Consider the following 15949-nt stretch of genomic DNA (forward strand, 5'->3'; position numbering starts at 1 on the left):
CGCGGCAAGCAGGGTTCTTTTTTCTCATGCCCCTTTGTCATCTTGGAAAGCAAGCACGTGCTCCTGCTGCATTGTGAACTGTTACAAAGGTTTAAAAATACCGAAGAGCTGGAAAACTGCCCATCAAGTTACGGAGCACGTGCGACAATTTAAACAATAAACAACCAGGAGCCGCAACAAGCGAAAGTGCAGTGCGAGTGATCGAGCTCGTCGATGACGTCAATTGCTGACGTCGTGTCACGTCGAAGTGGGCGGAGTCTCGACGACGGGCTACGCCTTCCCCTCCGTGTGGCGGAGAAGGGTGGCGAGGCCACGCGAAAATTTGAAACCATCTGAAACGGATGTTCTAACCCCTGTAACTTTCTTATTATAGCACGTATTCACAAAATTCTTGCGGCAGCATGTTCACATAGCAAAAGTGCGAGTATTTCTCTTCATTACAATTTTTGGACCTCGGGGTTGTTTACTGGCACTTTGAGGCCTGTCATACTGATAGCAGTGAAGTGCATGCATGAGCCAGCATTTGATTGACTTACATAAAGAAGGAATGAAATGACTCCCACGTGTGCAGAAGGTGGCGGTCCTTACGCAGAAAAGTATTTGTGTTTACTTTCTTTTCCGCGACAGTGCGTCCCCTCAGTTGATAGCTGGTGTTTGTGCTGTCTTGATCTTGTCTTGCGCCCATGTTTGCATGCCTACCTTCTTTAATGACGAATCCTTACCAATTAGCTCAACTTTCTTTCATTCTGAGAGGATTTTTCTTTCAAGGGGCACACTTCTACTATAGGGGTGGGGCCTGGGTAGTCAGGTGTGTCGTTTTATGCTAGGTGTCCTACAGGAGACACAAATTTTGGCAAGCGAATGTGCCTGGTGTGTCACACCTTGGCTGATGGTACAGTAGCACCCACATTGCATTCCTTGAAGCGTGCTGGACCGTGAAGTTTGTGTGCATAGGGCACTCCACCGTAGTGTGGGGCTTGTTTCTTATGATATGGGTGGGTATTTTGAAGTGAAATCAAAATTGATCATAATTGATGATGTTAGTCTTAATTATATGTCATGTTAAATCGTTTATTTTGGAATTGTGAGACAGACCTACTCACTGAAGCGTACATTTTGTTCCATGTCATGACAGTACAATGGCACTTTTAGACCAACTGTATTATGAAATCTAAAGCTCTCCTAAGCCTCGTATATGGCCCATGTCGTTTTTGATGCAAGAATTGTGGAGTAGAATTTCTGTAGCCGTATGGGCGTTAATTACTTTTGCATCAAAGTGCAGCCATTTGTTCATGTTCAGTAGGGGTGATGAAAAGCTGTCAACAAATGACTAAGATGATGCCCAATGGAGGGCAGCCATTGGCAGGCAAAGCAGCAGTTGAGTATTGTCAGACTGCCTGGTAATGCCTTGATTCCTCGAGGTGCCAATCAGAGTTGCCAGTTCTGCTTATAAGCGGACTTGGGCTTGTTTCTTCACCGGGTTGCATTTATTGGGCTTGTTCACATTTTTCCTGCAAATATAGTTACTTTAGTGCTCGTCATGTTCACTAATAGCACATTTGTTGAGGACATTGGAGGTGTCTACAAGTAATGGTATACATTGAAAATATTTTCAGGAATGAGCAAATATAAAAGTTCTCCTTGGCAGCACCTGTCAACTCTGATGTCGGCCCTCATCTGCTGATCGTCATACCTTTGTACAATCTGATCCATACGATTGGTGCTCAGTGCAAGACATCACAGCTGATAGCTACTTTTGCATGCAGGATACTCGGCAGAATGCTGAAGCAGCTAAGGCTGCCTTGGATTTCATGCCAATGCAGCAAAAACCACTGCGTGTGCGCTTTGCCACCCACGGGGCGGCCCTCAAGGTGAAGAATTTCAGCCAGTGGGTGACCAATGAGCTCCTGGAGCTTGCCTTCTCCGTCTTTGGAGAGGTGGAAAGAGCTGTGGTCATTGTGGATGATCGTGGTCGCTCGGTCGGTGAAGGCATTGTGGAGTTCTCACGCAAACAGGCAGCCCAGCAGGCCCTGAAACGCTGTTCGGAGGAGTGCTTTATCTTGACAAGGTCAGTGGTCCTTGTAGTGCCCCTCATCTGGACATGAATTTCGTTTTGGTTGCATGTTCATAGGGGAGGGCATGTGGTTCGGTTTGATGCATCACTGTCTTCACACTACTCACCTTCACTTCTCGACCTTGCACGCCTACTTATGTGTACTGCATAGTCTGCTTTGCAGCCATACACTCGGGCCAAGCTGGCACATCATTAAAGGGACACTAAAGGCAACAATTTATGTCAGAGTGAAAGCTCAATGTATGACAACGTCTAAAACGGCAATATTATCAACAGCAGTGCCCTACTTAGCGAGAAATTAAGCTAAATGTATCGCATGATGAGCGCCACGAGTGGGACATTTTCGAAGTGATCCGGATGACGTATGAGAGTCTGCCTACAATAAATCACTAGTAATCAAACTAGCCGAAATAAAAAAAAAGAACCTTCCATGCATCAAAAGACGTAATAAAATGCTGTTTGTTCGTTTCCATTTGATTCATGGAAAAAAGAACCTCTTTGGCGTTACCATGGGGAACGGCGCGCGTGGTTCATAGGTTCCGTTTTCGCTGAACTGCGCTTCGCCCGGCGCCCTGCTTCGCTCGCGCGGTCGCGTCTCAGTGGTAGTTTCGGGATCGCATACTGCCGCGTGTGTTTCGCGCGCTCGTGAAAGTCGCTCTGACAGAAAGTTCGACAAAATGCCGCATGCATGTGATATTGCAGGATGCCCGAATGATGCATAACGCCAGTGCTGCAGCAAGGAAACCGATGTGTCTTTTCACTGGGTTCTCAAATCATTTATGCTTCAACCCTTTGCAAAACAACGATTCTGAAATGGACGCTGTTCTAATCAGCGACGACCAGGTGCGTGGGGACGCGCGCTTGGGCCATGCTCGCTGGCATCACTCATTTAGCTATATCACAGAATTTTAGCGTGTATCGCATTCCGGTATACGCAAAAGGGTTTACGAAATATCGTGTTACCGGATGACGGTATCGACATCTTGTGACGTGTTCTACAACCACAATGACAAATATACATATGTTTGTTTTTTCCGAGTGTCCGTGACGAAAAAGAAGTTTAACAAGGAAATGTGTTCGGAATTACATCGCTGCTGCGAATTTACACTGGTAGAGAAGTAGAATATGTGAGGTTTCTTCAATAACAATTCTGTGGTTGTCAAGTTCTTCATTACGCTGTCAGGTGGCCCCCCCCCCCCATCTGGCTTCTCACGTTTACGGCTATGGTAATTCGGTATTGCACTAATACACTAGTTACACAAGCACGCTAACCTCAGTTACGAGGAACCTCAGTTAACCGGAGTATACTAGTTAGCGCCCACTCAATTTATTATTCTGAAATATCGTAGTACTGAAAAATGATGTCGGTAATGTAGCACAACAGCGAAAATAACATAGCTTTGCAGGAGGTGCACGTGTTAGGGCGTAAACAATGAACGAAAGCACTGGGCACCGAGTGGAAACAATTTACTGCTTAAAAAACGCCAGGCCTGCGCTGAAACCGCAGCACAGTCACAGCGAAAGCTGGAAGAGCGGCGTTTGTAGAGCCCCTTAAGCTCTCTTGGGGCTACAATACAACTGCACTAGAAAGGTACCCACTACGCCATAAATCACAATTTTTGTGAAGTTGGGAAGCACCTACTAAGCCATTATTCGTCATTCTGCGGAGAAGCGAGGCACTAGCTACGAGTCTATAAGGCATTATGTGCACTTTGTTGACGCGACGACTGATGATGATGAAGAATTATGGCTCAGTCCTTTGTAATGGGTTGGAATCTTTAAATGGCCCACCAGTTATGTAATTTGCATTGGGTGACGCCCGGTCGCTATTTCCCTCTCCCGTCATGCTGTATAACATACGTTGACGTGGGAGAGGGGGGGGGGGAAATAACTTTTCTGAGACCCCAAGGAAATGGATCACGCGCTTATGGGCTTCCTTGGCAACCAATACAAGTGCACTTGCGAGGAACCCACTATGCTATAAATCATTGTAATTTTACTGAGACCCCGAGGAAGTGGATCCTGCGCTTATGGGCTTCCTTGGCAACCAATACAAGTGCACTTGCGAGGTACCCACTATGCTATAAATCATTGTAATTTTTGAGAAGTAGGGCAGCAGGCACTGTGCCATTTTTCGTCATTCTACGGAGAGCGTTGGTACCTGCTAAACGCATGTAAGGCATTATGCGCACTTTGTTGATGCTGTGCCTGATGACGATGAAGAATTATGGCAGAGCCCTTTGTAATGGGTTGGAAGCATTCAACAACCCACTCGTTGCGCAATTCGCATTGTGTGACGCCTGGTTACAGAATTCGCATTGTGCGACGCTTGGTGCTTATTTACTCTTCTACCACGCTATATTGCATATGCTAATGTGGTTCCTTCCCGACATGAAGCCTGTATAGGACCTTTTTGCATAGCAGTTTCAAGCACCGGCATGGCTCAGAGGTTGAATACTGGGCTCCCACGCAGAGGGCCCAGGTTCGAACCTCGTACCATCCTGGAATTTTTTTCTTATTTCGTGTTTTTTCTTATTTCGAGCGATACTGGTTACGGACACCGGCGGCGGCGGCGGCGGCGGACAACTACGGCGCCAAAAACGGCCGGTGAAATGATCTCATAACAGCTTTCGCTGTAAAAAAGTCGGTTATCTTCTTCTGGCGAGTAGAAAGCAGGCGCTGGTGCATGTATGCCTCTACGTCCGCAACCTTCCTAAGGATGTCTTTGGGTACATCCTTGCAGCACCCGAGGTACGATCGGGTCTTCTCGAGGAACACCACAGCATCCGAGCTGGAAATATCCTCTTCCGTTGTCCCAGACTCTGCATCTCCAGCGTCGTCTTCGTCACTGCTACAGAAACCTTGCTCACGCTCTTGACTCACGATTTCTTCGCAGGTGAGCTCTGCGGACGTAGCCGCTGCGCAGTCACTGTCTATGTAATCCTCGAAGGTTGCCGCAGCGTCTACCGGGAGCTTCTCGGTAAGCTCATTCCAAAGCTCTGGGTCGAGCTCCGCTTCATCATCGTAGTCTCGTTGTGTAAGCTTGCAGTCTTGCGGCGTAAGCGAAGTCTCGAGAAGACCGGCTTTTCGCCAGCAGTTGCTAATGGTGCTTGCCTTGACGTTCCACCACGACCCTGTCAGAATTTCTGCGGCTTGATGGATGTTGACCTCCGTGGGCACCTTCAGTCGTATGTTAATGAGAAGGCGCTGCACAAGTCGCTTCCGAAATTCGGCCTTCACGCATCTTATTAAGCCCTGGTCTAAAGGTTGGAGCAAAGACGTACAATTTGGGGGCAGAAATTCAAGCTGCACATTGCTCAAACGCACATTCACCATATGTGCCAAGCAGTTATCAGCGATTAGAAGAACCTTCTTTTGTTTCTTCTTCATTGTGTTGTCGAACTGCAGCAGCCACTGCGTGAACAGTTCCCGCGTCATCCATGCTTTCTTATTTGCCCGATAGTCGCAAGGCAACAAGACGTTTTTCAAGCAGCGAGGCTTGGCGGACTTGCCAATAACAAGAGGCTTGAGTTTTTCCGTGCCTGTGGCGTTGCAGCAGAAGAGCACTGACACACGAAGACTTTCTTTCCGCCCTTGCATTTTTCACCTTTAAGGGGGGACACGGGTCTTAAAAGCGAAAAAATTGCGAAAAAAACGATTTTTCAATTTTGTTGTTGTTGCATTCAGGACATCTTCCTGCACGTTCTCGTAAAATTCTAGGCCTGTAAACAGCATAGTTTTCCTTGAAGATCACATTTACTACTCGAACTTTCTAGTTTCGCTCGCGGTAAACGCCATAAAACAACCAGTTTCGCGCCGCTGCCAATTTGCAACCGTGTCACGGAGCACAGCCATCTTGGCCTCCTTTGAAACTGCATCCTTCACTCTTTTTTTCCCGCCAAACGCGAGTTTTCAGCGATATGCTGCAACTGAACAATCAAACAAAAAAGAAAACGGATTCTAGCTATCTCATTGGCCCACAGCCCCCACGTGACAAAAGTGCGCCTTCTCATTGGTCCGTGGTTGTTTCCGGCTGCTTCCGGCGAAAACGAACTGCCGCCATTTTGAAAGAGACCATTGTCGTCTATCGTCGTGCATGCCATGCCTAACGGTTATCGGAAATTTCGCACCGTGCACAAGTTCGGCAAATCGCGACGGAAGCGTGTTGCGAAGCGAAGAAATGCATCGCTGCCTTCGACCGAGCCCGCTGTGCACCTTGGACCGGCATCAGATAACCCGACAACGACGGAACGCGAGCCGGCGACTGACGCGCACGCCCCATACTTCTCCCCGACGGTTGCGGCAGCGGCCGTGCAGGACACCGGAGCTGCGCGGCCTGAGCGCACAAGATTGGACTCAACTTTTTTAACAAGTGCAGATTGTGCTTTGCGCGAGCAACAAACGCAGCAGAGACTTTCCCAGCTATAGTCAGTATCGGTGACGGAAAGGAAAATTAAGTGCGTCGCGAGTGACAGTGCCCCGAGTTCAACCACGGCGTATACGGTTGTTGACCTGGACGTTGTGAATAACCTGTTGGAGGTTGGTAGTTGCCGTGTGTGCCGTGGTGATCTTGCTATTGAGAGGGACACGCGTGAGTACGGCATCGCCGTGAAACTGATAGTGTCGTGCAGCAATTGCGGTGAACTGCGATCGCAGTGGAGCTCGCGGCGAGTTGCTGGCTCAGCGACGTGCAATCCATTTGAAATAAATATTCTCGCTGCACGGGCAGTGCAGAGCACGGGGAATGGGCAGACTGCCCTAAATGACATTTTTTCTGCAATTGGAGGTTCCCACAGAGGTCTTCACAATAAGACCTACCAGCATTATTTGAAGACGAAGCTGAACCCAGCTACGGCAAAAGCATGCTCTGAGAACTTGGCAAAGTGTGCTGCTGAAGTGAAACTGCTGTATAGTGACCTGAATTTTGGAAATCCGGGTAACATTGCCGTTTGTTTTGATGGCACATGGCACACACGTGGACACTCTTCTCACATTGGTGTGGCCACCGTGATTGAGCTTTTTACAGGATATGTGCTAGATTACGTGGTCCTCTCCAATTTCTGCCTCGGCTGTGAGTGTGGGCCGCAGCCAGATAGCCCAGATTATGCTGCATGGAAGGCAAAGCACTTATGCCAAAAAAACACAAGCTGCAAGGCAGGCCAAATGGAAGTTGAGGCAGCAAAGATTCTGTTTCAACGTTCACTCTCTTTGCATGGCCTCAGGTATACAACCATACTCTGTGATGGTGATAGCCGCTCATTCATTGCCATTGATGAAGCCAAAGTTTATGGCTTTATCCCTGTGGTAAAAGAAGAGTGCACCAATCACATTCAGAAGCGAATGGGCACAGCGCTTCGCACCCTTGTCCAAAAGCACAAGTCAGGTGATGAGCAGCGCATTAGTGGTAAAGGACGGCTGACCGCAGACCTGATCACCAAGATCTCCAGCTATTATGGATGGGCTATCAAGTCTTTTGCTGGAGACGTAGATAAAACGCACAACGCAGTGTGGGCCACATTCCATCACATTACGTCGACAGATGAGAAGCCCAATCATAACTTCTGTCCGGATGGTCCCGACTCTTGGTGTAAATATAACTCGGCCATGGCAAAAAACGAACCACCACCAAAAAGCAGGTACAACTTGCCAGAAGCGGTCAGCAGCGCACTGCGTCCCATTTTTGAGCGTCTGGCTGACAAGAAGTTGCTGCAGCGGTGCCTGAGAGGACAAACTCAGAACGCTAATGAGGCACTGCATTCAGTCATTTGGAGTCTTGCGCCCAAAGACAAAAATGCCTCGCTATTTGCAGTTGAGGCAGCAGTTGGAGAGGCTGTGATGAGGTTCAACCTTGGCACCCACAATGCCAGCTCTAGCATATTACGAGAGCTCCAAGTAGAGCAAACCGCCAAGGGTAGCCAAAGGGCTAATGAAAAGGACTCCCACCGCACTTTGAATGCAGAGAGGAAGAGGGGGTCATCAGCAGCCTTCCAGGCAGCTGCAAAGCGGAGGCAAAGAGGAAAGCCCCACCCAGATTATTCTCCAGGAGCCTTCTAAGCCACTGGCTGTTGTAATTTCGCCCATCCAGGAGAATAAAAGGCTTTTTTCACATGTCCATTAGAATAACAGAGAGCTGAGCTAGTTGGTAAGTATTCATTCTAAAAAAGACAAGGCGTGCAAACACGGACACAAGAAAGAAGTCAGGACACCACAAACGCCGGCGTTTGTGGTGTCCTGACTTCTTTCTTGTGTCCGTGTTTGTACGCCCTGTCTTTTTTAGAATGTCCATTAGTTTTTCCCACTTTTCTCAAAACACTTTTATTGGCCGTCTCCAATTTTCTGGGTGGCTGTTGTTACCTTTCTAATAATCCAATTTTAATGGTTTTTTTTTTTGTCTTACAGCTAGACTTTCAAAGAGTGCAATATGCCTATAATACAATGTTTCTTCACCCTGAAACATTCTGAAATTTTGGCCAAACAACAGACAAAGAATTCATGTTTCAATAAGAATTTTTGAACTTTTATAACTTGGGATAAAATAAATGTAGAAACACGAAAGTATGCTTCTTGCACTCATTGAGCATTCAGGAATATATAAAGATAACTTTTAGCTTGGTTATTGTAAAATATTTTTTGCCAGTCAACCCAGAAGTGTAAAACAGAAAAAGTAGTATAAAAATTTTTCTTCATGAGATACATAAAAACTGGTTGCATATTTGTAATCAGCACATTAAATTACATATTACCTGCAAGTTTCATTACTTTAGCAGCAGTAGAAATAAATGTTTTGCCCAAGGCCCATGTCCCCCCTTAAAGTTCATTCTCTAATCAGGTAACAGCTGATAAAAGCACGCCATTTTGTTGGTGTTGAAAACGTCGTCTGGACTGAACGACTCGACGATTTCCTGAAAGCACTCATTCCTCCAGGCAATCGCACTTTCGGCATCAGCCGCCTTTTCTTCCCCGCACGCGACTTGCCACATGATGCCATTCCTTTGCCGGAACCGATAGAGCCATCCGGCACTTGTGTTGAGGGGGTCCGTTCTACGTACGGCTGGTGCAGAAGCCTAGCTCCGGTCCCAGTCGCAAATAGTCGTACCGTGTCAACGTCCCCTTCCCGTAGCGCGCGTCATCGCAGCTACGATGGGTTCGGGCGAATAAGGCAACAGGCTAGAACAACAAACAACACTTTATTGCTTCGCTAGCAATAACGCGCAAATGTCGCGTAGAGGGATAGTCCGCTCTCGTAGAAAACAAAGGGTATGGCTTACACCTTCGGTCGATGATCGGCTCGCGGGTCTCGGGGCGGTGAGATGTTCCTTCGTAGGTCAGCAGGGGCACGAGAGACCGTCTCCCTGCCTGGTCGGCAGTTTTGTTCACCTCCCGTGTCCCTCCCCACCGCGAGGGTTGATTCACTCGCAGGGCGAGTTCCCTGTCCCGCGAGCCGGGATGCGAGGATTAGCGCGAGGAGTAGCGGGAAAGAAGGGGTTGTCCGGAAAGGGCGACTGTGCTCCTCTCCTAGTGGTTCCTTCGCTCCCGCTGTCAGTTCCCGATCGCGCCTGCCTTAAGAAAAGGAAATGGGCGCACGCGCTCTCCCACATCCTCCTCCCCTTAAAGGGGTGGTGCCATCAAATTTCGAGGCTATAAAAAGCCTGTTGTGGGTTTCCTCTGTATGCAAGGACATTCCACACGAAGGGTCGGACACTGCAAACGTTTAGAACATATTTTAATCCACTTCCAAAGTGTACCTAAATGCTCATTCTCCCGATCGAAACCCATCGCTAGCGCGCCAACACTGACGTAGATCTGTAGGATGGTCAACGAAAGTTGTAGTGACGTCACACCAAATCTGCTGTAGTAACGTGAGTGACCTCCGGACCTCCGCCACTTCTGCAACGTACGTACCGGCTGTAGTGAACTAGAATATATTCTAATTCACTATAGTACCGGCAAAGCATCGGTTGCTACATCACTCGCCGAGTTTCGATCGCTTCCTGGCTAAGTGCGTCACAGCCTTGTGTGGTCACGTGACCACGCCTCCTACACTTCTACGTCACTGCCCAACCTCGGTGCCCAGAAACCGAAACCGAAAGCTGTCCACATCAAAAGGCGATATTACATTATTTAGCGAGAATACATGAATCTTGGTGCGTGCATCATGCTTCCTGGAGCTATAGGAAACGCTTATAGCAAAGAATGCGCAAGCCACAAATTTGGTGGCACCACCCCTTTAAGAAAGCCCTCGGACGACAGAGACTGCACCATGAGGTAATATTTTGTTATTCCTCATCGAGAAAGGCTAGGACGGATCGGTCCAGGTCCGTGCCCTCCTGCGGTCGGCCCTCTGCCGTGGGTGTCGCCGGTGCCCCCACTGGCGTCGCCGCTGCCTCCGAAGTAGCCACCACTGGCCTCGTTACGGTCTTCGCTGCCGTGCCACCTTGCGTCATGGCTTCCCCAGTCGTCGCCTCCGCCGTCACTGCTGCGGTAGGTCTGGCCTGCTCCTGCAGCCCCGTGGTCCGGACCGCGTCTTCTTGGGTCCCGCCTCTCTGGTCGTTGGTGGTGATTGAGAGGAGCGAGTCAGCGAGGCGTTTCATTCCAGGCGGCCTCTCCAGCATGGTTCGGGCTCCTCCGGTCTGGCGGGGCTCGGGGTTTTCGGCGTGCTGCGCCGTGGCCTTGAGGGAGCATAGGCCATCGGGGTGTCCACACAACCCTGGCACGTCCTGGTGGCTGCGGCCCCCAGGCAGCTGGCTCTCCCAGTTGGGTTGGCATTGGTCTTCGGGCCCCTTGTGTGGAGGCCGGGCGGTGAGGCGATGGGGTAGCGTGGAAGTGGCGGCGTGATGTACCGGTCGATCTCCAGTCAGGCGTCCATGCCGATGCTTGCCGGTGGTGGTGGGGCTGCGACAACGACGACGTAATGTGGGTGTGGGCTCGCCGTGAGGAGGCGGTCTCCTCTCCGAGCCGTCCCGGCGGCACCTATTTCCCTTTTGCTTATCCAACATGCAGAGTTGTCTCCGCCTGTTTCGCAAGAAGTACCGCGGCTCAGGGCTCTTCACTCGGTGTCGAGCGTTCTGAGCCGCCGCCTGCGGCTCGGAGGGGGACTGATAGTCGTCCCCATGCTCCTCCCGTGACACGTAGCGTTTCAAGTCGCATACGTGCACTGGTCCGCCTCTCGGTTTGCCTTTCATGTTCGCGAGCCGATAAACAACCTTCTCTCGCACTCGGTACGGCCCGGACCATTTCGGTGCCAGCGAGGCTGGAAACTGTTTGCTAGCGTCGCTAAGAACATGATGGCGTCGCAGCACCAGATCGCCCACTTCGTAGTGTACGTTCCGATGCGAGCGGTCGTACTGCGCCTTCTGTTGTGCCCTAGCAGTGCCGAGATTACTGCGTGCTTTACGTAAAACTTCCGCTAGCTTCTCGCGCAGCTGCGCTGCGTATTCAGCTTGTGCTGATGACGCCACTGGCACTCCACTGCGATCCGCGAGTACAGTCTCCATCGGATTCGGCAGTTCTCTCCCCAGGTTTAGAAAAGAAGGCGCATACCCAGTCGAGCGGTTCACAGTCGATCGCAACGCAAACCCGATCTCTGGAAGGTAGGTATCCCAGTCCTTGTGCCTTTCAGAGAACGCGACAAGCATGTGCTTGATGTTGCGATTGACTCGTTCTGTGGGGTTCGACTGAGCATGGTAGGTGGTTGTTTTCTTGTGCTTAATGCCAAGCGCGGCGCACGTGTCAACAAACACCTTCGCAGTAAAATAAGACGCGTTGTCTGTTATCAACTGCTCAGGGAAACCAAACCTGGTGAAAACCTCCATCAACTTATCCAAGATCACACGAGCCGTCAGCTTTCTAAGGGGGAAAAGTTCTACCCACTTAGTGAAGTGATCCGTGACCACCAGCAAGAATTTGTTTCTGCTAGGAGTTGTGGGGTATGGTCCCATTACGTCACATGCCGCGATTTGCCAGGGGGTCTGGCTGTTGATCGGCTGCATGAGGCTGGGCGGTCGTCCACCTCGGGGCTTGACGCTTTGGCACACGTGGCATGAACGGGCGTAACGAATCACATCCCGCTTCATGCCTGGCCAGGTAGCGAGGCGACACAACTTAGCATAAGTCTTAGGGCCGCTCGCATGCCCAGCAATGCACGAGTCATGAAAGTAGCGAAGCAGTGCTCCTCTCAACTTGCGCGGTATCACGACCTTGAATGACTCACTTGTGTCATCGTCGGATGGGATGTACCTCAGCAAAACGCCGTCAGAATCCAGCAGATAAGAATCCAGTGCGCTCACAGCATTACCAGCTGTTGCCGAGCGCTCCGCACCGACAGCAATACCAGCTGCCCCCGTGTGCGCGGTGGCCTCGCCACCCGGCTCCCGGAGCCCGTCGAACACCTTTCGACAAAACGGATCTTTCTGCTGAGCTTCTAACAGCTCCCTTCTGCTGAAAACAATCCCCGCGCTAACGACAGCCTCTACGTGGTTCACGCTTGTGCCTTGAACTGACGTTTGTTCTACTGTTTCCGTTAGCGCTACTTCGAGTGTCTCGCTCTCAGTCCGTTCCGGGTCAGTCTCGTGACGGACTGGAGCACGCGATAGTGCGTCGGCCGCGGCATTGTTCTTGCCCTTGCGGTAGCGTACGGTGAAGTCGTAACGCTGCAGAAGCAATGCCCAACGAGCCAGGCGGCCACTTGGTTCGTTCAAGCGCCTCAACCACGTGAGCGCCATGTGGTCCGTCTCAATAACAAACGCCACTCCGTCGATGTAATAGTCAAACTTACGGAGAGCGAAAACTATCGCGAGACACTCTTTCTCTGTTACAGAGTAGTTCCTCTCCGCCGGCGTCAACGAACGGCTCGCGAACGCAATCGGTCGGAGGGCACCTCCATGCTCCTGAAGCAAAATTGCTCCTAAGCCCAGGTCGCTTGCGTCTGTTTGAATCACAAACTCCCTGTTCAAATCGGGTAGCTGCAGTTCAGCCGTGTTAGCCAGCAACTTAGTGAGGCGACGCAGTGCGGCCTCCTGCTCTTGACCCCAAGCCCAACGCTCGCCTTTCCTCAAGATCTTTGTCAAAGGCGCCTGCACTGCCGCACAGTCTGGAATGAATTGGCGATAGAAGTTCGCCATCCCCAGAAAGCGCCTCAGCTCGCCGATGTCTTTCGGCGACGGATAGCTGACTATCGCTTCAAGCTTACCCTTATTCGGCAAAATGCGACCCTCGTCAAGCGTGAATCCCAACAATGTTATTCGGGTCGCCGCTATCTGAGCTTTGTTCGGGTTCAGAGTGATGCCCGCAGACCTCAGCCTTTCTAGAACGTCTCTTAAGTGGCGCAAGTGCTCATCGAACGTTTTCGAGTAAACCACTATGTCGTCTAGATATGCGAGGGCGTGCTGCCACTTTGCGTCTCCCAGAACTTGGTCCATTAGCCTCTGATAAGTAGCGGGAGCCCCCACCAAGCCAAAAGACATTCTCTTAAATTGAAAAAGTCCCCTGTGGCATGTGAAAGCTGACTTCTCCCTGTCCCGCTCGTCCATTTCGACCTGAAAATATCCGCGACTAGCATCGAGCGTCGTAAAGTACTTCGCCCCGCCTAGGTTGGATACTAACGATGAAATGGATGGAAGAGGGTATGCGTCCTTCTTCGTAACCTCATTCAGCCTGCGGTAGTCTACACAAAGGCGATATGTATCATCCTTCTTTGGAACTAGAACAACCGGGAAACCCCATGGGCTGTTTGACCTTTCGACCACGCCTGTGTCGATGAGTTCGTCCAAGGCGGCGTCAAGTGCTTTCCGCTTAGCCAAGCTAATCGGTCGGGGATTGCATTTCCAAGGTTGTGCGTCACCCGTGTCGATTGTGTGCTTGACCAGCGTAGTGCGGCCCGGGCGGTCAGTGAAAATCGCGTCGTACTCGTACAACAGCGACGACAGCTGCACCTTTTCCCTTTCTGGTATGCTGTGTGCTTCTGCCAAAAGCGGGTGCACTGACCTTCCCTGTACTGCGGCACATTGCTCTGGCGGGGTTACTAGCTTACTCCGCGCGCTTTCCTCCTCTCTCACTCGCGCTGCTCCCTGCGATTGGCATGCCGTTGTCAATGCGGGTGCTTTCGAGAAAAGCTTTAGCGCGTCGCCGTCGCGCTCTCGGTAACCCCCTCTTGCAATGTCAATGGCAATACCTGACTTGGCGAGAAAGTCTCGACCCAGGATTAGAGGCATTGACAACCCGGGAAGATGGACAAAGCGTTGTCGCCTCACGCGTCTTTCCCAGCGGATCACAAGTCTAGCCGCACCGCTCGATTGCGCTGTGCCCGAAGCAAGGCGGAAGGTGGTGTTGCTTTGTCTCAAGCGGATATTGTTCTCGCAGAGATGGTGCAACACCTCGTCCCCAAATAATGAAGCGCTTGCCCCAGTATCCAAAAGTGCTACAAACTTCTTTCGAGCTATCGTTAACTCGATTAACGGTGCGGGCGAGTCTACGGCATTACCTGCGCGACAGACTGTAGGTGCTAGTGATCCGAGCGCATCGGTAGGACTACGGATCGCCGCGCGGTGCCCGACGTGGTTCACCGGCGGCGTCGTGCGTTTCCCGAACCGCGTGTTCGCTCCTGACCCGGCGTGCGGCCGCATTCGCGGGCGATGTGCCCCGGTGCGCCGCACCGGTAGCAAGGACCGCGGAAACCACGCCGGCCCGGGCGCTCGTCGCCACGATCCGGCGGGCCTCGCTCCGCGTTGCGCCGCTCGTCTGGGCTCGTCTCGACCACGTGCTCCTGCCGCGGAACGTCACGTGCAGGCGCAGCACGGGCCGTACGAAGCGCGTAAGCGTAGGGGTCCAAAGCGCGGTCTGACAGTTCCCAACCGCGCGGTACGTGCTCATCAGCGAACGATGCTGACGCGTTACCCCTAAACGCCTCTGAACTGACCGCGCCACCGTTCCACGCGCAGCGAGGCTCGAGTGACTGCGCTGCGGGTGGAGGCGGGCGGTACGCTCGCGCCGCGAGGATGTCCCCTTGTATGCGCTTCGCTTCGGCGGCGAGCTCTTCTAGGTCTGCGAACTTGCATCCCCTGAAGTGAGCCGCAAAAGTCGGGTGCGCTTGCCGTGTAACGCGCTCGACTTTCTCCGCGTTGGTGGGGAGAGGGTTAGCGAGGCGATACAGTTCGTCCATCGCCCGTACGTACTCCAGCAAGGATTCGTCCGGATGCTGGGTGCGTAGCTCCAACTCCCTCCTCAAACGCCACTCGTAATTCGCCGGAAGGAATTCGTCGCGGAAGCTCTCGCGGAACTCTTCTAGCGTGCGGGCGCGATGTCCGGTCAGTCGGAACCATCGGGCCGCTTGCTCTGTCAGCGACACCGGGACCACACGCGCGAGAAGTTCGGCGTCGGGAAGCCCCATTGCTTGCTGATAGTAGAGCAGTCGGTCGAGGTACTCATTCGCACTCCTGCAGTCGTGGTAGCCACTGTAGGTAGGCATGTCTACCTTGACACGTGGTCCCGCACTTTGCGGAGGAGGCTGCGCTGTGTTTTGCAACGCGCTGGCTAAGCTCTGCATAACTGACAGTGCATTCTGCAAGAGTACCTCGCTCGAGGGCACACTATTGCCCGAAGACGCGACCACATCTGCGGCTTGTGCCGAAGCAACATGTGGCGGCATCTCGCTGTTCGCGTCGCGAGGTGACGGGGCGCCCGGCGTGGCGCTCTCCGTCGTAGGCCTAATCTCTCCTAACGCGGTCGCTGCAACACCTTGGTTGTCCCGCGTGAAACAACCAAAATTTACGCTGTCGGAAAGTCCAAACAATGCCCCCGCGTTAGCCATAGGATCGACATTCTGCGACGCGACATCAGACAACATGAACAAATCCTGGAATTCAGACATGCCCGTTGTCC

At 51.7% G+C, this 15949-nt stretch overlaps 1 protein-coding gene across 4 annotated transcripts in view; it reads left to right on the forward strand.

The window, feature by feature from the left end:
* LOC119397017 (splicing factor, proline- and glutamine-rich) overlaps positions 1–15949 on the forward strand; it is a 206403-nt gene that overhangs the window by 43743 nt on the left and 146711 nt on the right. For 3 of the 4 annotated variants that reach the window (XM_049417297.1, XM_049417298.1, XM_049417299.1), the window contains exon 2: positions 1767–2068. The exons of the other annotated variant lie outside the window; for it this stretch is intronic. In XM_049417297.1, the coding sequence (XP_049273254.1) occupies positions 1767–2068 (302 nt within the window). The remainder of the gene's footprint in view (positions 1–1766; positions 2069–15949) is intronic. 4 annotated transcript variants of the gene reach the window in all.

The sequence above is a fragment of the Rhipicephalus sanguineus genome, chromosome 6 (assembly GCF_013339695.2).
Source record: "Rhipicephalus sanguineus isolate Rsan-2018 chromosome 6, BIME_Rsan_1.4, whole genome shotgun sequence".
Taxonomy (NCBI): Eukaryota; Metazoa; Arthropoda; class Arachnida; order Ixodida; family Ixodidae; genus Rhipicephalus; species Rhipicephalus sanguineus.